The sequence below is a fragment of the Lipophrys pholis genome (genome assembly GCF_963383615.2).
Source record: "Lipophrys pholis genome assembly, chromosome: 19".
In the NCBI taxonomy this organism is placed as follows: Eukaryota; Metazoa; Chordata; class Actinopteri; order Blenniiformes; family Blenniidae; genus Lipophrys; species Lipophrys pholis.
Window position 1 is genome coordinate 991,971 of NC_137647.1, and position 20,278 is coordinate 1,012,248.

Below are 20,278 nucleotides of genomic sequence, written 5' to 3' on the forward strand. Positions count from 1 at the left end.
ACAAGCTTATAATAATATAACTTTATCTAAAACTGAAAAACATTAGAACACAAACTGATTCAAAAGCCAAAACACCTAATTAAACAATATTAAATTACATTTTATTCATATTTTAATCAGAACGTTTGTTCTGGAAACGCAATCTTCACTAAAATCTTATTAAAACAGATTTATAAAATGATGTAACTGACCTGCCATAAATACATAAATACAATTCAGTTCAAAGTTTTAATTCATTTTTAATCAACGACTTCTAATTTACGTCAGGGTTTATTTTCGAAAGATCAACTTGAATAAACGATGTATAGAATTTATTTATCATGAGTATTTATATCAGATATCCTCCACTATGCACTGCTAAAGCTTCTAAAATGCACAATTTTCTATCATAAGACAAAATGATCCTGAATTCATATGCGAGGAGTAAATAGTGAAAGCAGAGTCTAGTTTTCTAAAAACTTTGTACTTCAACCAGACTATGCATGTTCTATGAGATTATATCTGCTGCTAATTTATCAAACCAGAGAGAATTTTTAATAGTTTCATCACAACGAACCATGCACGTGTTTATAAGGTCAACCTGTACCAAGTGTTTTAATAACGTCTCCAGTGCCTCCAGAGCCGCCACATTTCAGAGACTCAAAGCGACGCGAGTGAAATATCCCAGTTTGTCGTGTGTCGGCGGAGTTCGGTGTCGTTCTCGTGTCTCTCGTCACTTTGAACTGTGAACATTTGCTGCTTTCAGTGTCGAATAAAGTAGTTTGAACTCCTGTCGTTTCTCTCCTGACTTGATTTTTTTCTTTAAAGGTACAAGATGTACGATTGTAGTAATACCACGCTTGTGCTTCAGGGGGCAGTGCTGAGTCAGTGTTTAAGGTTTCCTGAGGTTTTTTACAAGCGTTTTATTAAATTATTGCTCCACTGAAGTATCACGTCTTAAGACGGACTCTCAACACCACCGTGTGGTACACGTGTGGTATTACACCACTGGGTCTGTCCCAATAAACTGCAGCAACTTGATCAAACTTTGATCATGTTGAGGGTCCAGGAGGACACTCTGTCCTCCAGGAGGACACTCTGTCCTCCAAACCGTCCAACTGTTAAGAAGCATTCGTCCATATAAGAAAACTGGAGCTACTTATTCATCTTAAAGCATCGAAATTCAATCATTTCTGCCCAAAGTGCAGAAGTTTTCCAATGAATTACAGCGATCTGCGATATTTAAGCAGTAATTTGTTCCACTTCTTCTTTGAGTCTCTGGAAAACTTTGTATTTTGTTGGTTTTGGTTTGTTTGTTTTGTTGTTGACAGAAACTTCACCTGTAAGACTGAAGTTTGACTAAAATCACATCTTCTACGCAAAACGTTTGTGACATTCAGCTTCTGGGGTGAAGTTTCACGATGACCTCTGACCTTTCCAGGTGACCTTCATGTGACCTTCATGTGACCTTCTCAATGTTTCAGGACTTCTTGCGGGACGAGCTGCTTGATGGACCAATAAATGTCCCCCGTTTATATTTTACAGTCTGGGTATGTTTGGACTGTGGGAGGAAACTCCTGCACGCACAGGGAGAAGGTGCTAACTCCAACCGGTGATTTCCAACTACGACAGGAAGTAGAACATCGGATTGATTTCCAACTACGACAGGAAGTAGAACATCGGATTGAACTCCCCTGGAAATCCTGGATGAGAGAAGATTCAACCGGAAAACTGGATTTAATGTTTCTTACAGTCAAACTGAGCTCAGCAACACGTGATCAACAGGTCTGATGTGCAGCAGGAGGCGCTACACACACACACACACACACACACACACACACACACACACACACACACACACACACACACACACACACACACACACACACACACACACACACACACACACACCATCATCTGCGCTTTTGCGCAGCCGGTGCGTCAAGTCACCTACAAACCGGCAGAGAGAGCACATGCGAGGCTTCAGAATAAAAGCACGTTTGTTTTAATGATTAAAAAAACAAACTTGATTCAGATTACCAAGAAAAGATTCTACGATGGAACGATATTCGATTAATCTTATTTTTCTGCATCACCTCCTCTTATTTCTACTCTGAGGAGCTGATGGAGGTCAAGGGTCACGCTCAGGGAGCCGCAGTGGTGAAACGTCGGCTGTGGGAATCGAACCTGGAACTCCTGATCCTAAATCTGCTTCTCCGCCTCCTGAAACACTGGAGCTGTACATCCTTCAAAGTAAAGGGCTTCATAATTACAAAGTTAGAGAGGTCAGATCAAGGGTCAAAGGTCAACATTCGCCATTTTAAACAATTTTCATGGCATTTTTATTATTATTATTATTAGTAGTAGTAGTAGTAGTCGTAGTAGTAGTAGTATTATCATCATCATCATCATTATCAGTATTATTACTATTATTATTATTATTATTATTATTATTACTAAAGGGTAAGACTAGATAAGTTTAAACTTCCTTCTTTCTGAACATGTGGAACGACAGAAAATACAGTTTTCTTCTTTATTGTGGTTTTATTTTTTCCCCCAATTTTCTTTTTTACCTCATTTTATACTCTGATGTTTTTTGTTTTGTCTTTTCTGATTCATATGTTCAGAATAAAAAAGGATCGGGACAAATGAGAAAACACATATAGAATAAAATAGGAAATACTTTGTTAATCCCAGAGAGAAATTCTTTCACAGCATCGCTCCACACAGAATGGAATAAGTGGAATTCGGTCAGAATAAAGAAATAATTAAGGAAATATTAAAATGTTTGAGGATTAACAGGGACTAATATAAACACAGAATGGATTGACGTCTATAAACAACATATATTATTCACGTGGCCTCACATGCAGCTGCAGTGTGAACTTTAAATAAAGTGTAAATTATCGGACATATTAATGCAGAAACTCATGGATTCATTGGATTTTAGGAGGATTAAACCATTTTTAATCTGATGTTCGGATCATAAGTTGGATGATAATCTATAGAGAATCGATGGATGAAAAAGTGTTCGACCAGGGATGTCAAACATAAGGCCCACGGGCCACAACCGGGCCGCAAGAAACTCCAACATGGTGAAACCACAAAGAGAATGACAAAACTTCAGAGGAAACAGAACGATTTTATTTTGAAAGGAAGTTTTCTTAAGAGGATCAGAGACCCGATTTAACATATATTAACATTTAATAATATTAATAATATTATTAATATATTGTCATTCATACACATGCCATAATAATAATCATATCATATCATACTACTACTACGAATAATAATAATAATAATAATAATAATAATAATAATAATAATAATAATAATAATAATAAATGGCTTTCAGTGTTTTACAGTGAAGGTCGAGCAGCGGAAGTGTCCCCCCTCCTCCCTCTCTCTCTCTCTCCCTCTCTCTCTCTCTCTCTCTCTCTCTCTCTCTCTCTCTCTCTCTCTCTCTCTCCCCCTCTCTCTCTCCCTGCAGAGCGGCGGGGGGTGAACACAACACGCGCTCATCCCGGTGTTCTCTCCGGTGAAGGGCGGCCGGTGTCAGCCTCCTCCCTCCCCGCTGCCGGAGCCCCGGAGCCCCGGAGCAGCAGCCGCCGCCGCCGGGCAGCGTGATGCGGAGCTCCGTCCTGCCTGCAGGAGGTGAAGGTCTCCTCCTCTCACCTCCTCCTCCTCTTCCTCTTCCTCCTCCTCCTCTTCCTCCTCGTAGCGCTGCACCTTCACCGGGACCGGTCGCTGTCGTTCCGCCTGTTTAAGCTCCAGCGGCTCGGCGGCGCTTCCCGCCATGAGCCGGCGGCTGTGAGGAGAGTCCGGTCCGGTTAGAGGTCACCTGCTCGGCGGTGTGACGGTGGAGGACCGGAAGATGGCCAACAACCACGAGCTACAGGTGAGTCCGCAACTTGTGCTCGAGACCCAGAACCCAGGAGGGTCTACTGCCCAGCTGCACTTAGATCCGGTCCTGGGTCTAGTTTAAAGAGTCTGGTTCTAAAGAGTCTAGTTTAAAGATTCTGGACTGGTTTAAAGAGTCTGGTCTGGTTTAAAGATTCTGGACTGGTTTAAAGATTCTGGACTGGTTTAAAGATTCTGGGTCTAGTTTAAAGATTCTGGACTGGTTTAAAGAGTCTGGGTCTAGTTTAAAGATTCTGGACTGGTTTAACAATTCTGGACTGGTTTAAAGAGTCTGGACTGGTTTAAAGAGTCTGGACTGGTTTAAAGATTCTGGACTGGTTTAAAGAGTCTGGGTCTAGTTTAAAGATTCTGGACTGGTTTAACAATTCTGGACTGGTTTAAAGAGTCTGGACTGGTTTAAAGAGTCTGGGTCTAGTTTAAAGAGTCTGGGTCTAGTTTAAAGAGTCTGGACTGGTTTAAAGAGTCTGGGTCTGGTTTAAAGATTCTGGTCTGGGTTAAAGGGTCTGGTCTGGGTTAAAGGTTCTGGGTCTAGTTTCTGTGGCCTGACCACTGACCAGAGAGGAAGTGAAGAAGAAACACGGCTCATTGATTGGTCCAGACTGAAAGAAGTAGTCCCTCCCTTTTATCCCGTGGTGGCTAGGCTAGTTAGCTCGTGGCTACAAACAACCCTGATATAAAGTCTAAAGCGCTACATCGCCCCCCACAGGCCTGGCATGTGGACTACATCCTTTTTAGTGGTTTTCATGGCGTCGCCGGTCCTGTGGGAACGAGGAACTTTCTTAGAACGACGGCGAGAAGCACGGTGGTTCTGTCCGGAGACTGGACCTGAACTTTGACCTGCAGAGATGATCAGGGTTAAAAACACATGGGGGGTGAAACTGCTGCTGGTCCTGGTCCTCCTGGTCTTCTTGGTCCTCCTGGTCCTCCTGGTCCTCCTCATGTCTGTCATGGAGGACATTCGGCCTGCAGCCGCGCCGAAGCTGCTCATGAATACTTTATTTGCTGCGGTTTCCTGTTCTGATTACCTGTGCGAGGCGGTCCGAGGAGCTGCTGGTGCTGCTCGTCTCAGACGGGTTGTTCATCGATCGGCCCGGGAGGCCGGGAGCTTTAATGGCAGCCGAGGACTTCCAGATGCTGCGTGGGAACTATAAATAAAAACAGAGTGCGGATTATCTGAAATATACATTTATTTGAGAAAAATACAGAAACTGATGGAGTGATTAGATTTTAGCGGGTCGATACCATTTTGAATTATGGACCATGAGTTGGTTAATAATGTTTAGAAAATAAGATGGTATTAGTCCCTGGTACAGTGGAGGGTTCTACAGGGACTTTTATTTTGTTTTGTCGACACACATTAAAGAAATCAGGACTTCTCCCGTCTTAACTAAAAATAATCCGCCCAAATTAGAGTTAGACAATTCTAAAAATTAGAATTCTAAGAAATAAGTTAATAGATAAAATCAAGGCAAAAAATAAATTTTAAAAATCGAAGCGCTCTTATTTTGGCTCTGGATTTCTCCCAGTCGCTCTGTTGGATCCAGATCTTTAATATATTGAATGAACGTCCTCCATGTACTCTCAAATACTTTAGAATATATGTGATCATCCCGCAAACATCTGGCAGAGACCTTGTGTTTTTATCAGTTTTTAAAATATTACATTTCAGTAGCAGAGAAAACAAAATAAAAAATCCTAAAAGTGACTTTCCTGTCAATGTGGGCGTGTTTCCCTCCTCTGACCTCTGACCTCTGACCTCTGACCTCTGACCTCCGTGGTGAGCAGTCGCTGCCCTGACCTGCTCATTAACCTAATCGCCTGGAAAACCTGGAAATCCGTCGTCCGGCTGCCGTTGATCCGGCCGAGTTCACGGGAAAGAACAAAGGGATGGAATAACTTTTTAAAACATTCTCAGAAAAACGTAGAATATCATGCTGCATGTTCTCCGTGTACACGAATGTGTTTTCCTTGAGTTTCTTCGCAGATAAAAGATAAATAATCATCTGAACGTTGTCGGCGATGGAACCGCTCTCACTGTATGTCGACGATGTGAATGTATTTGTGCTTTGAGCAGAATAAGTGTTCTTTCTCTAACTTATACTTCTTAGTCAATTTCATTTTTGAAGCTGGTGAAATAATTGACAATTTCTTCATATTAAGCGTTTGAGTGTTTTTGTGATACTACACATACATCTGCAATCTAGTGCAGTTTTTTTCCTCTCAGAGTCTAGAAATATTCCTCTGAGGTTAGTTTGTTTCTGAAAATGGCCTCTACGTTGCTCCTGTCATCATTTACCAGGATTTACTATGTTGTATTTGAATAATATAAAGATTTGCGCTGCAGTTTGAGGGCTTGTCCACACGAGACGCTGTTTCACGTTTTCGCCGATCTTCCGCACGGCGTCTGAGGAGCCCGAAATTATTTTTTGTTAACCCGGGTCCCCGAGTGGGCGAAATCTAAAACGCCGACTCGGCTTTGAGGTGTGGACGGTAAAGATGCACATCTAATAACCAGAACAATGGCGGACTCCATGCTCCAGGTGGCGCTGCAGAAGCTACTGACGCTAGCAGGAGGAGGAGGAGGAGCACACACCCAAAGAACTCGGAGTTACATAGAAGTCTATGAGCAGAAGTCTACTTCTATATTTCTATGTTCTCTGTGTCTTCTGTGTGTTTGGGGAGCCACAGCGCCCCCTAAAGGCCTGGCATATGTACTACATCACCTAAGGCATCGTGTTGATCCGCGTTCATAGTGACGTGTGGACGGAGTTGCTTTTGAGACCGCCGGCGTAAAAAAGATGGTTTTGGCTGGTGTGGGCGGAGCCTGAGCGTTTCCTCCGGGCGGCGTCGCCGGCCGGAGGCCCGTTGGCCGGAGGCCCGTTGGCCGGAGGCCCGTTGGCCGGAGGCCCGCCGGCCGGAGGCCCGCTGGCGTCTCGCCTCAAACTCGGCAATGAGCGTCTCCAGCTGTGATGGATAATAGGATCAGGAGACGTCCCTCTGTCTCTGACCGCCGAGCGGGGGAGCATTAAAGCCCCTCAGCCGTCCACTCAGACACACATCCATCCACCCGCCCCCCCCACTCCACCCCATACCCCCACCCCCCCAGTCCAGGATTACATCGAGTGAGGAAAATAAAAAACATCCGTCTGTCTCTTGGACGCAAACGACGAGCCGCCAGCTGTTCTGATGCTCGGCCACGAAGACAAACTGTAAAACTCAAAACCCAACTTGACTGTAAAAACGATTCGACTTCATGTCGAGCGCTTTGTTCCAGATGTGACTTAAAGAAAAAGGTTCATAAATTCCTAAAATGAGGTTTTGTTACTACAGAAGATTTGTTCAACATAAAGTCTTTAGGGAGTCGTCCTGCTCCGTCGTTCAGCTTCATCCTGACGGCTAAAATAACCTGCTTTAATAACCTTTAAATTTAAACAGTTGTTCTTTGTTGTGGCGCAGAGTATCGCTGATACTAACCAAACAACTACAATTCTAATAAAACCCTCTGAGGCTGAAATATAAAAAATACTGTGACATTTGTAGAATTTGCTTGTAAAAATGGGCGAATTGGCGCCTCTTGCCGGCCGGTTTGGGTCCAGAGGCCTTATGTTTGACCACCTGTGCCGTCCTCTCCTCATATAAACTACCATTACAAACTACAAGAGATTTTACAACATTTCAATGTTTGAATATTTTCAACAGTTTAAAATGCAGCATCTCGTCTGTCCTCAATAGACGATGGAGCTTCACTGTAAACTAAAGAAATACTAACTCGGTCTCCTGAAAAACTTAAAGAACTGGAATAAACACAAAGTCCAGAAGTGAAAGACCCGACCAGCTCCAGAATCACCTGCTTTCAGTCCAAAAGACTAAAAAGTTCAATCTGAGCAGTTCTGAAAACAAATCAACTGGAAGTGTCTCTAATGTTTCGTCTTTTCCCCGGCGAAGTTTCTGGGGTTCGTCTGGGCGGTTCGTCTGGGGGGTTCGTCTGGGCGGTTCGTCTGGGCGGTTCATCTGCAGGCGGTTCGTCTGGGCGGTTTGTCTGGGCGGTTTGTCTGGGGGGTTCGTCTGGGTGGTTCGTCTGGGGGGTTCGTCTGGGCGGTTCGTCTGGGGGGTTCGTCTGGGCGGTTCGTCTGGGGGGTTCGTCTGGGGGGTTCGTCTGGGCGGTTCGTCTGCAGGCGATTCGTCTGGGCGGTTCGTCTGGGCGGTTTGTCTGGGGGGTTCGTCTGGGGGGTTCGTCTGCAGGCGATTCGTCTGCAGGCGATTCGTCTGCAGGCGATTCGTCTGGGCGGTTTGTCTGGGGGGTTCGTCTGGGGGGTTCGTCTGCAGGCGATTCGTCTGGGCGGTTCGTCTGGGGGGTTCGTCTGGGGGGTTCGTCTGGGTGGTTCGTCTGGGGGCGGTTCGTCTGGGGGTGGTTCGTCTGAGCGGTTCATCTGGGGGCGGTTCGTCTGGGGGCAGTTCGTCTGAGCGGTTCGTCTGGGGGCGGTTCATCTGGGCGGTTCGTCTGAGCGGTTATTCTGCGGGCGGTTTGTCTGCGGGCGGTTCAGTTACGACCAGATGTTTCTTTCCAGTGCGTCCTTTCAGAGGATTACTGGGATCGGACACGGAGACGCTTCGACCATTAAGGTCTGGCTGCTGGTTCACTGGTTCACTGGTTCACTGGTCAGTGGTTCACTGGTTCACTGCTCACTGGTCACTGGTTCACTGGTTCACTGGTTCACTGGTTCACTGGTCAGCTGCGTTCAGCTGCGTTCGGCCTCGTCCAGCAGTTCGGGGCTTTAACGGATTGTGGATTTGAAGATTGAGGCCAGTCACAGAACTGCTGTCCAACTCACATCCAAGCATTTCTCCACTTTATTAATTCTTCTAACATTTATTTTTTCAGTTTTTCAACATAATTACGCAAATTGTAAAAACAAAACATGCTGATGGGACTGGATCGCATTCAAAATAAAAGTTTAAATAATTAAACAAAATGGACAGACGAAGAAAAATGCTGTTATTTGACAACCAAATATCTTCATCAGATTATAGAGCATCTTCCTCCTCTAACATCAGATTATAGAGCATCTTCCTCCTCTAATATCAGATTGTAGAGCATCTTCCTCTAACATCAGATTATAGAGCATCTTCCTCCTCTAACATCAGATTGTAGAGCATCTTCCTCTAACATCAGATTATAGAGCATCTTCCTCCTCTAACATCAGATTATAGAGCATCTTCCTCCCACATCAGACTGATTTATTTAGTATGGATGAACTAAAATCTTTATTTTCCACCAGCTTGTCAATAAATTCCTCAGAATATTAAAACCCGCTATCAGATTATATTTCCTGTTTGGCTCCTCTGGATCCTCGTTGTTCCACTCGTTTGTTCCGAGGCTCGTCCCTCCTTCGTTCTTCACACTAGTTTGTGTCTCTGCAGCCATAGAAGCTAAAATGTGTATTAATCCCGTCTGTAAACCGACTTCATCCTCCATCCTTCATCCTCCTCCTTCATCCTCCTCCTTCCACCTTCATCCTCCTCCTTCATCCTTCCTCCTTCATCCTCCTCCTTCATCCTCCTCCTTCATCCTTCCTCCTTCATCCTCCTCCTTCATCCTCCCTCCTTCCTCCTTCCTCCTTCCACCTTCATCCTTCCTCCTTCATCCTCCTCCTTCCTCCTTCCACCTTCATCCTCCTCCTTCATCCTCCTCCCTCCTCCTTCCTCCTTCCTCCTCCTCCCTCCATCCATCCTTCCTCCTCCCTCCTCCTTCATCCTTCCTCCTCCATCCCTCCTCCTTCCTCCTCCCTCCTCCATCCTTCCTCCTTCATCCTCCTCCCTCCTCCTTCATCCTTCCTCCTTCCTCCTCCATCCTTCCTCCTTCATCCTCCTCCCTCCTCCTTCATCCTTCCTCCTTCATCCTCCATCCTTCCTCCTTCATCCTCCTCCCTCCTCCTTCATCCTTCCTCCTTCCTCCTCCATCCTTCCTCCTTCATCCCTCCTCCTTCATCCCTCCTCCTTCCTCCTCCCTCCTCCATCCTTCCTCCTTCATCCTCCTCCCTCCTCCTTCATCCTTCCTCCTTCCTCCTCCATCCTTCCTCCTTCATCCTCCTCCCTCCTCCTTCATCCTTCATCCTCCTCCCTCCTCCTTCATCCTTCCTCCTTCCTCCCTCCTCCCTCCTCCCTCCTCCTTCCTCCCTCCTCCTTCATCCTTCCTCCTCCATCCCTCCTCCTTCATCCCTCCTTCATCCTCCTCCCTCCTCCTTCATCCTTCCTCCTTCCTCCCTCCTCCCTCCTCCTTCCTCCTCCCTCCATCCATCCTTCCTCCTCCCTCCTCCCTCCTCCTTCATCCTTCCTCCTCCATCCCTCCTCCTCCATCCCTCCTCCTCCATCCCTCCTCCTTCCTCCCTCCTCCTCCATCCCTCCTCCTTCCTCCCTCCTCCTTCATCCTTCCTCCTCCATCCCTCCTCCTTCATCCCTCCTTCATACTCCTCCCTCCTCCTTCATCCTCCTCCCTCCTCCTTCATCCTCCTCCCTTCTCCCTCCTCCGGCTGCTGGATTCTCTCTGGATTCTCTCTGTGACTCTACATGAACGCATAAATGCATTCCAGCGTTTTGCAGACAAATCAAGTGTGTTTGTGTGTTTGTGCTCGTCTTGTTGTCGTAATCAACAGCATCGGGGGGGGGGGGGGGGGGGGGTGGGGGGGGGGGGGGGGGGTAATCGTGTGCATTATAGCATGACGCTCTTATCCTGCTTGGCCAGAATCATTTTTAATCTGGTGTCTATTATGGCCTGGATGTTTCTGCTCCTATCACTGGAGGTGGAGGTGGAGGGGTGGAGAGATGGAGAGAAAGGAGGTGAAGAGGTGGAGAGATGGAGAGGTGGAGAGAAAGGAGGTGAAGAGGTGGAGAGATGGAGAGATGGAGAGGTGGAGAGAAAGGAGGTGGAGAGGTGGAGATACATGCTAATGAGTCTTGCAGCTCACACAGCAGCGATGCTACATGCTACATGCTACATAATTATAGTGTGACTGATTAGTAGTATTTTAGTAGTATTAGTATTAGTAGTATTTAGTAGTTTTAGTAGTATTAGAAGTTTTTGACTTTAAGAATTATAAATTTTAAAATGTCTGACTTTAAAAAACTGTCAATTTTAGTGTTTTTGACCTGAAGAATTTTAAGTTTTAGTATTTTTTTAAGACTTGTAAATTATAATATTTCTGTTATTATAAGTCTTTGAATTGAAGAATTTCTTATATCTTTGCCTTAAGAATGAAAAAATATATATATATATTAGATTTTAAGAATGAAAATAATTTTTGTAAATATTTTTGACTTTAAGAATCGATTTTCTGAACTAAAGAAGACTTTGATTTGTATAAATGTGTTGGTGTTAGTGTGTTTGTGTTTGTGTTAGTGTGTTGGTGTTAGTGTGTTAGTGTTAGTGTGTTAGTGTTAGTGTGTTAGTGTGTTGGTGTTAGTGTTTGTGTTAGTGTGTTAGTGTTAGTGTGTTGGTGTTAGTGTGTTAGTGTGTTAGTGTGTTGGTGTTAGTGTGTTAGTGTGTTAGTGTTAGTGTGTTAGTGTTAGTGTTAGTGTGTTGGTGTTAGTGTTAGTGTTAGTGTGTTAGTGTGTTAGTGTTAGTGTTAGTGTGTTAGTGTTAGTGTGTTAGTGTGTTAGTGTTAGTGTGTTAGTGTTAGTGTGTTAGTGTTAGTGTGTTGGTGTTAGTGTTAGTGTTAGTGTGTTGGTGTTAGTGTGTTAGTGTTAGTGTGTTGGTGTTAGTGTTAGTGTTAGTGTGTTGGTGTTAGTGTGTTGGTGTTAGTGTGTTAGTGTTAGTGTGTTAGTGTTAGTGTGTTAGTGTTAGTGTGTTAGTGTGTTAGTGTGTTAGTGTGTTAGTGTGTTAGTGTGTTAGTGTTAGTGTGTTGGTGTTAGTGTTAGTGTTAGTGTGTTGGTGTTAGTGTGTTAGTGTTAGTGTGTTAGTGTTAGTGTGTTAGTGTGTTAGTGTTAGTGTGTTAGTGTGTTAGTGTTAGTGTGTTAGTGTTAGTGTGTTAGTGTTAGTGTGTTAGTGTTAGTGTGTTAGTGTGTTAGTGTGTTAGTGTTAGTGTGTTGGTGTTAGTGTGTTAGTGTTAGTGTGTTAGTGTTAGTGTGTTAGTGTGTTAGTGTTAGTGTGTTAGTGTGTTAGTGTTAGTGTGTTAGTGTGTTAGTGTTAGTGTGTTAGTGTGTTAGTGTGTTAGTGTGTTGGTGTTAGTGTGTTGGTGTTAGTGTGTTGGTGTTAGTGTTAGTGTTAGTGTGTTAGTGTTAGTGTGTTAGTGTTAGTGTGTTAGTGTTAGTGTGTTGGTGTTAGTGTTAGTGTGTTAGTGTTAGTGTGTTGGTGTTAGTGTTAGTGTGTTAGTGTTAGTGTGTTGGTGTTAGTGTTAGTGTTAGTGTGTTTGTGTTGGTGTTAGTGTTAGTGTTAGTGTGTTAGTGTGTTTGTGTTGGTGTTAGTGTTAGTGCTGGTGTAACACCAAACCACCATGAAGTTTAAGGAAAACCTAAACAAAAAACATACTTAGAATTTTTTAAAATATTTTTGAAGAATTTTACATTTGAATGTTTTTGACTTTGAGTATCGATTCACTGTGTGTGAGCAACAAACAGCTCTGTTCAGCACACACACACACACACACACACACACACACACACACACACACACACACACACACACACACACACACACACACACACACACACACACACACACACACACACACACACATCTTAATCCCAGCAGATGTTTGACTCTCTGGACATCCGTCCCTCATTTACAGAACATCTCAGTCTGGATTGGTCCCAGAGCGTCGGGACGTCGACCGGATCAGAACCTGATTATGAAACATTCATGAGGAAACAATCCGATTTTTAACGTGAGAATATTCAAACTAAAATACGAAGAACTGAGAGAATAAATGAGTTCATATTGTTTTATTTAGTGTGTGTGTGTGTGTGTGTGTGTGTGTGTGTGTGTGTGTGTGTGTGTGTGTGTGTGTGTGTGTGTGTGTGTGTGTGTGTGTGTGTGTGTGTGTGTGTGTGTGTGTGTGTGTGTGTGTGTGTGTGTGTGTGTGTGTGTGTTGATCACAATGAACAAAGCCGGAGCACAAACACACACAAGCGTTCAGTGAAGCCTCTCGAGAAGGTGGAGTTTCTCACAAAGCTGCCATTCATGTGGACGTGGTCGCCGCCAGCTGTGGAGGGAGCACACACACACACACACACACACACACACACACACACACACACACACACACACACACACACACACACACACACAGGCCCGCTCCTGTTAGCTGCCCCTTTGGGAAACCGTCATGTCGACGTTCACGCTGCACTTTTCAAAAGAGCAGATTTGGCCGCAGTGTTTCCCTGGAATATGAGGGATTTTTCTGGATTAACGAGCAGCACGCGTAGTCCAAGGTGCGCTCGGTAAGCCGTTAGAGTTGTGACGAGATGCAGGAACAGTTTGGAATCTGGATTTGTTTTCTCTTGAAACAACAGCGGGGGAAAAGTTTAGAAAGAAGAAGAAATTAGGTCCTAAAACACGAATTCTTTCCAACCTTTCCAGAACTTTACACACACTGGAATAACATCCCTCTCTAAATAAGAAAAAAACTACTTATTTCAAGGTACGCAGATTTAGAATATTGAGATCTTAAGATTCACAGGAAAATCTTCATTTAAGATATTTGACTCGTATTTTCAAGCTTTCTGTTTGGTAATAAGATACAAACACTAAAACATTTATACTTTTTTACTGGTAGAAGTGTGTGTGTGTGTGTGTGTGTGTGTGTGTGTGTGTGTGTGTGTGTGTGTGTGTGTGTGTGTGTGTGTGTGTGTGTGTGTGTGTGTGTGTGTGTGTGTGTGTGTGTGTGTGAGTAGGTGGAGGTGTGTGTGAGTAGGTGGAGGTGTGAGCAGGTGGAGGCTGTGGGTGTGAGGAGGTGGAGGTTTGAGTGTGAGCAGGTGGAGGTGTGAGTGTGAGCAGGTGGAGGTGTGAGTGTGAGCAGGTGGAGGTGTGAGCAGGTGGCGGTGTGAGTGTGAGCAGGTGGAGGCTGTGAGCAGGTGGAGGTGTGAGCAGGTGGAGGTGTGAGCAGGTGGAGGTGTGAGCAGGTGGAGGCTGTGAGCAGGTGGAGGTGTGAGCAGGTGGAGGCTGTGAGCAGGTGGAGGTGTGAGCAGGTGGAGGCTGTGAGCAGGTGGAGGTGTGAGCAGGTGGAGGCTGTGACTTTAAGAGCCGTTTGTATGAAGTGAGGTGAGTTCAGTTCCTGATAATTTGGTCGCTGCAGTTTTTGTCTCAGAGGCGATGAGCGAGAAACGTTTCTGCTTCGGTTGGAGGAAATGAGGAGAGGTCAGTCTCACCTGTGACGGAGGTGGTGGGGGATGGACGCATGGGGGCTGCCGTCTCCGCGGTCGTCGGTCCAGGATGCTCCGCTCACCTCCGGCGCCGCGGCGGCTCGGTAAGGAGGCGGCCTGTCGACGGATCAGAGCTTTGGTTCTGTGTTGTTTCACTTCCTGTTTAACTCGTGAGTAAAGCAGCTGAGGAGGGTCACTGACCCCCTGGGGGGGCTGCTGTCCTGTCCTGTCCTGTCCTGTCCTCTCCTGTCCTGTCCCCCCCCTCCCCCCCCACCACTGTCTCACTGACAGAACTGGGACGAAGGTGGAGGTGTGGACTCAGCTCCAGCACTGACTGTGAATTGAGATTCAGTGAACACTCCAGAGCAGGAAGTCCTGAATACTTCATGTACTTCATGTCCTTCATGTCCATGCAGTGTTTGTCACAGGATCCGTCCTCTCTGCAGTGGGAAGACGTCACTTGGACCCCGTGGAGGTTCTGCTGACACGCTGCCTCAGCACAAACTCTGCTTTCCTTTCTTTCTGTGACCGGCTGATTGTGAAGCTTCATTTAGAGGAAACAGTCCCACCTGTCAATCAACCTGCTCACACTGCCCTGATTGGTTGGTGTGGAAAGGGGGCGGGGCCTGGGCAACAAGCTGACTCAACCATGAGGCCAAACTGTTTTGTTATGAACAAAGTTTTAAAACCTCAACATCTAATTTTGGAGCGACATGAACCTCATAACCGCTCCTGATTGGCCGAGGAACCGACGGGGTGAAACGACATTTAATGGACTTTATTCACAAAAACTGATGCGAGGCTACAGATATTTGGTCAGACTCTACAGGTTTACAGTACCTCGGGGCAAAACTAACACACACACACACACACACACACACACACACACACACACACACACACACACACACACACACACACACACACACACACACACAGTCCGTTGAACTGGACCAGTCCATCACCACAGTGAGTCTCTGAGCTTCACAGACCAGCAGCAGGAAGCAGAGTGACTGAGCTCTCACTTACAAAACCACGTGTGTGTGTGTGTGTGTGTGTGTGTGTGTGTGTGTGTGTGTGTGTGTGTGTGTGTGTGTGTGTGTGTGTGTGTGTGTGTGTGTGTGTGTGTGTGTGTGTGTGTGTGTGTGTGTGTGTGTGTGTGTGTGTGTGTGTGTGTATAAAGTGCACAGCGCCTCACTCTATCTGCCAGAGAGCAGAACAGGAAGCAGCGAGGTGGGGCTCTCTCTCTCTCTCTCTCGCTCGCCCGCTCTCTGCTGTTCTCTCTCTTCCTCCACCTCGCTCCCTCGCTCCAGATTTAGCTTGACTTTTTGATTCCTGGCGGGAGCGACGTCCCGGCTTCCTGAGCGGAGCAGGAAGCCGCCGCCCGCGTTGCCTGGTTTGTGTCAGTGGGTGTGTGTGTGTGTGTGTGGGGAGGGAGGCCTGGGCGTGAAGCCAGCGGGAGGCCAGGGATGTCTAGCGAGGACCTGCCGGGCAACCTGCCGGGCGACCTGCCGGGCGACCTGCCGGGCGACCCGCCGGGCGACGTGCCGGGCGACGCGGCGCTCGATGGCCCGGTGGCCGAGCAGAGCGAGACGGGGAGCTGGGTAGGCCTCGCCGCTCTCTTTCCACCCGTCAGGGCAGCCCTTCTCTTTTCTGTCTTCCTCCTTCACTTCCTATAAAAACAGCGGCCAGCCGGGTGACGGTGCCGCCAGCTTTTGTCGTCCTGCGCCGCCGTCCAGAGGCTCTTTGTTGGGAAACTCCAGGGATCAAGTTGTATTGTTGTTCAACGCGACTGCGTCACGACACAAACGCTCCCTTCCTGTCCTCGCCGCTGGTTCTTTGGCCTTCCCTCGTTCTTTTCTGCCTCGAGACCCAAAACTCAGATTTGATCAGATCATCCAAACCACGTCGCTCCACATCGATGACGCGCTTGAACGACAGTCGCAAGTTACTTCTCTGAAGTTACTGAAGTAATTGGTAACTTGGGAGAGTGACTGTAAAATGTCTTCCTCACTTGGTCTTAATGATGTGGCTGAACAACGGTCATCTGAAGCTGCTCCAGTTGGTGGGAGGAAGATGCTCTAATCTGACATCTTTAGTGTGTGTGTGTGTGTGTGTGTGTGTGTGTGTGTGTGTGTGTGTGTGTGTGTGTGTGTGTGTGTGTGTGTGTGTGTGTGTGTGTGTGTGTGTGTGTGTGTGTGTGTGTGTGTGTGTGTGTGTGTGTGTGTGGTCATAATTTCATCAATTGAATGTTTTTTAATTAATCAGTTATTAACATGATTAACATTCCAAAGCTTCTGTAATAATCCTGTAAAGACCATAAAGATGATGATGAGGATGAGGATGATGAGGATGAGTTGTATTGCACTTTAGATTTGTAAATCTCAAAGTGATAAAAACAATAGAGCTCATTAAAAGACTTCAAACTTTCACTAAATCTCAGTTGGAGCTGAAAATGAGGAACTTTTCTGTTCCTCGGTAGAATCAAACGTCTGGAAGTGAAACTTTCCCAGAAACTTTCCCGTTTCAGAAGCTCCAATCAGGAATTCTTGTCTTTTGTCCGAAGCAGAAGGAGAAATGAAATCAGTCCGTTTGTTGAAGGACTTGCAGCCGTTGAGTCTTTGAGGTGAGACTTGTTGAACCGGCCTCGTGTGGCGGTTTGTGAAACAGGTCTGCTTTTCCTCTCGGCCGGCTGCTGGATCACGAGCCGCTGGACGGACACACGGAGAATACGTAATGAGACTGCGCGGTGCAGTGGAAGGCCTGCAGCACCCCGGCGGGGGGGTCACAGGGTCGAGTCCCTGAGCAAGAGCCTCGACCCCAAACAGCGCCACACTGTGGCTGCACACGGATCCTACGACTCAACAACGTCAAAGAAATTCTGCTTCTGTTCTACATGCAGACAAATCTCTTCTTGAGTGAGCCGAACCGGGAAAATAGAGCCACACTAACCTTTAGATTTAAACTTGAATGGGTTTTCTTTGCTGTGGTGCAGAGCACACCTCATGAAAAGATGTTCACAATGACGACAGAAGATTTCTCCAATCTTAAGATCAATCCAATTTTTATCAAACCTTCCGGTGCAAAATACAGTGAAAGCCTCTTCTATCGTTATAGTTCTATCGTTATAGTTCTATCGTTATAGTTCTATAGTTATAGTTCTATCGTTATAGTTCTATAGTTATATAGTTATAGTTCTATCGTTATAGTTCTATAGTTGTAGTTCAATAGTTATAGTTCTATAGTTATATTGTTATAGTTCTATCGTTATAGTTCTATAGTTATGGTTCTAATGTTATAGTTCTATAGTTATAGTTCTATTGTTATAGTTCTATAGTTGTAGTTCTATAGTTGTAGTTCTATAGTTGTAGTTCTATAGTTATAGTTCTATCGTTATAGTTCCATCGTTATAGTTCTATAGTTCTATCGTTATAGTTCTATCGTTATAGTTCTATAGTTATATCGTTATAGTTCTATAGTTATATCGGTATAGTTCTATCGTTATAGTTCTATAGTTATATAGTTATAGTTCTATCGTTATAGTTCTATTGTTATAGTTCTATCGTTATAGTTCTATAGTTATGGTTCTATCGTTATGGTTCTATTGTTATAGTTCTATTGTTATAGTTCTATCGTTATAGTTCTATCGTTATAGTTCTATAGTTATAGTTCTATAGTTGTAGTTCTATAGTTGTAGTTCTATCGTTATAGTTCTATAGTTCTATAGTTATAGTTCTATAGTTGTAGTTCTATAGTTATAGTTCTATCGTTATAGTTCTATAGTTATATCGTTATAGTTCTATCGTTATAGTTCTATAGTTCTATCGTTATAGTTCTATAGTTATATCGGTATAGTTCTATAGTTATATCGGTATAGTTCTATCGTTATAGTTCTATAGTTATAAAGTTATAGTTCTATCGTTATAGTTCTATAGTTCTATCGTTATAGTTCTATTGTTATAGTTCTATCATTATAGTTCTATAGTTATGGTTCTATCGTTATGGTTCTATTGTTATAGTTCTATTGTTATAGTTCTATCGTTATAGTTATATCGTTATAGTTCTATAGTTATAGTTCTATAGTTGTAGTTCTATAGTTGTAGTTCTATCGTTATAGTTCTATCATTATAGTTCTATAGTTATATAGTTATAGTTCTATCGTTGTAGTTCTATAGTTGTAGTTCTATAGTTATATACTTATAGTTCTATCGTTGTAGTTCTATAGTTGTAGTTCTATCGTTATAGTTCTATCGTTATAGTTCTATAGTTATATCGTTATAGTTCTATAGTTATATCGTTATAGTTCTATCGTTATAGTTCTATAGTTATATCGTTATAGTTCTATAGTAGTTCTATAGTTATATCGTTATAGTTCTATAGTTATATCGTTATAGTTCTATAGTTCTAGTTCTATCGTTATAGTTCTATAGTTGCATTCGGGGTGTTTTTACCTCTTAGTTTTCTATCTTTCGTGTCAGAATCCCCGAGGTCTGAGCTCAGGACTCAGTCGGGTTGTGTGGTTATGTTTGTTGGATTGGAGGCTGGTTCTGGGCCACGGGCCTCATGTTGGGTCAGAACCCTATAATGCAGAGAAGAAATGACCCCAGAGGGAATCAAAAATAATAATAATAATAATAATAATAATAATAGTTAGTCAATAGAGAAACTTTGTGTATTCCTGCTTGTTTGTAGTTTCCCTGACACTGCGGTACTTTTTTACTAAATGTAACTGGTGGAAAGTGATCAGGACCTCATTCACATCATGATTTACTTCTAATTGACTCCGAGTCCAGAAACGGTCAGAAGTTCTTTGTCTCACGTTTATTTTCTCTCTTGATATTCTGAGTGAGTAAAACAGTAAATCTTCCTTTCCTTTCTTGTATAACTGAGTTTGTAACACGTCTTCCCGCTGCGTGTCTTCCTGTCACCCTCCGGGAGCTGATTGATTTTCGTCGGTATTTAATGCCGCTGTAATCTGCTGTAATCTGGTTAGTGTTGATCAGCAGGAGAGCTGATGCCAGCACGCGGCTCTTTACAGTTTTAAAGTGGCGTCGCCGTCTCCTGGCAGCGTCCACATGTTGCCCGTCCTGCTGCTGCCACCACCCGGTCCAGACGCAGCAGTAATGTGATGCTCCTCCATGCAGGAGCTCCGGCGCTTCACTCCCCCCTCACGTATTTGTTTGTTTGTTATTCCGTCTCCGCTCTGCAGACGGATCCCGACGGGCTCTCCGTGCTCCAGCAGCTCGGCCTGGACCAGAACTCGGACTTCTCGGACTCCAGCGTGCAGCAGCTGCTGGACGAGCACCGCGAGAGGATCCGCCGGGAGATCCGCAAGGAGCTGAAGATCAAGGAGGGCGCGGAGAACCTGCGGCGGGCCACCACCGACAAGAGGAACGCCCAGCAGGTGGACTCGCAGCTCCGCAGCTCCAACCGCAAGCTGGAGTTCCTCCAGGCTCAGCTGCAGGAGCTGGACGCCCACATCGTGGTCAAAGGTACGAGGGAACGCCGTGAAACCTGCTGGTCCCGTCACCCTGCGGCAGCGCTCGCTCTGATTAAATCCTGAGGGTCGTTAAATACCTGTAGAAACTTCAGTTCCACCAACACGTGTAATAAACAAGTCAGAAGCACAAAAATCTAGACGGAAATGATCCAAACCATCAAAGTGAATTAAAAAAACTGATCAGCTGCTGCAACCGAGGGCCGAGAGAAAGAGCACTGTTACTAGTGTGGAAACTAAATCTCATCCACTTCATTCTTTAGAATCAAATTAAAAAACAAACAATTCTTTTAGAAAATCGTGTCGTTTAATAGAAAATCGTCATTCAGACTCAAACGAACGGAGAGAAGAACCTGGAAACCAAAAGCTGGGACGCTTCGGGGGGAATGTTTCTAACGACGGACGAGGTTTGGTCTGTGGGAAGCTTCGGGGGGAATGTTTCTAACGACGGACGAGGTTTGGTCTCTGGGAAGCTTCGGGGGGAATGTTTCTAACGACGGACGAGGTTTGGTCTCTGGGAAG

The 20,278-nt window shown here is 45.0% G+C and overlaps 1 protein-coding gene across 3 annotated transcripts in view; it reads left to right on the top strand.

The window, feature by feature from the left end:
* Positions 1 to 3,470: 3,470 nt before the first annotated feature.
* pkn1b (protein kinase N1b) overlaps positions 3,471 to 20,278 on the top strand; it is a 47,037-nt gene continuing 30,229 nt past the window's right edge. The window contains exons 1-2 of one of the 3 annotated variants that reach the window (XM_080487939.1): positions 3,471 to 3,880; positions 19,469 to 19,751. In XM_080487939.1, coding sequence (XP_080344065.1) covers positions 3,857 to 3,880; positions 19,469 to 19,751 — 307 coding nt within the window. In that variant the 5' untranslated portion in view covers positions 3,471 to 3,856. Of the gene's footprint in view, positions 3,881 to 14,267; positions 14,364 to 15,466; positions 15,864 to 19,468; positions 19,752 to 20,278 lie in introns of those variants that run through there. The other 2 variants (XM_080487938.1, XM_080487937.1) reach the window with 2 other exon arrangements.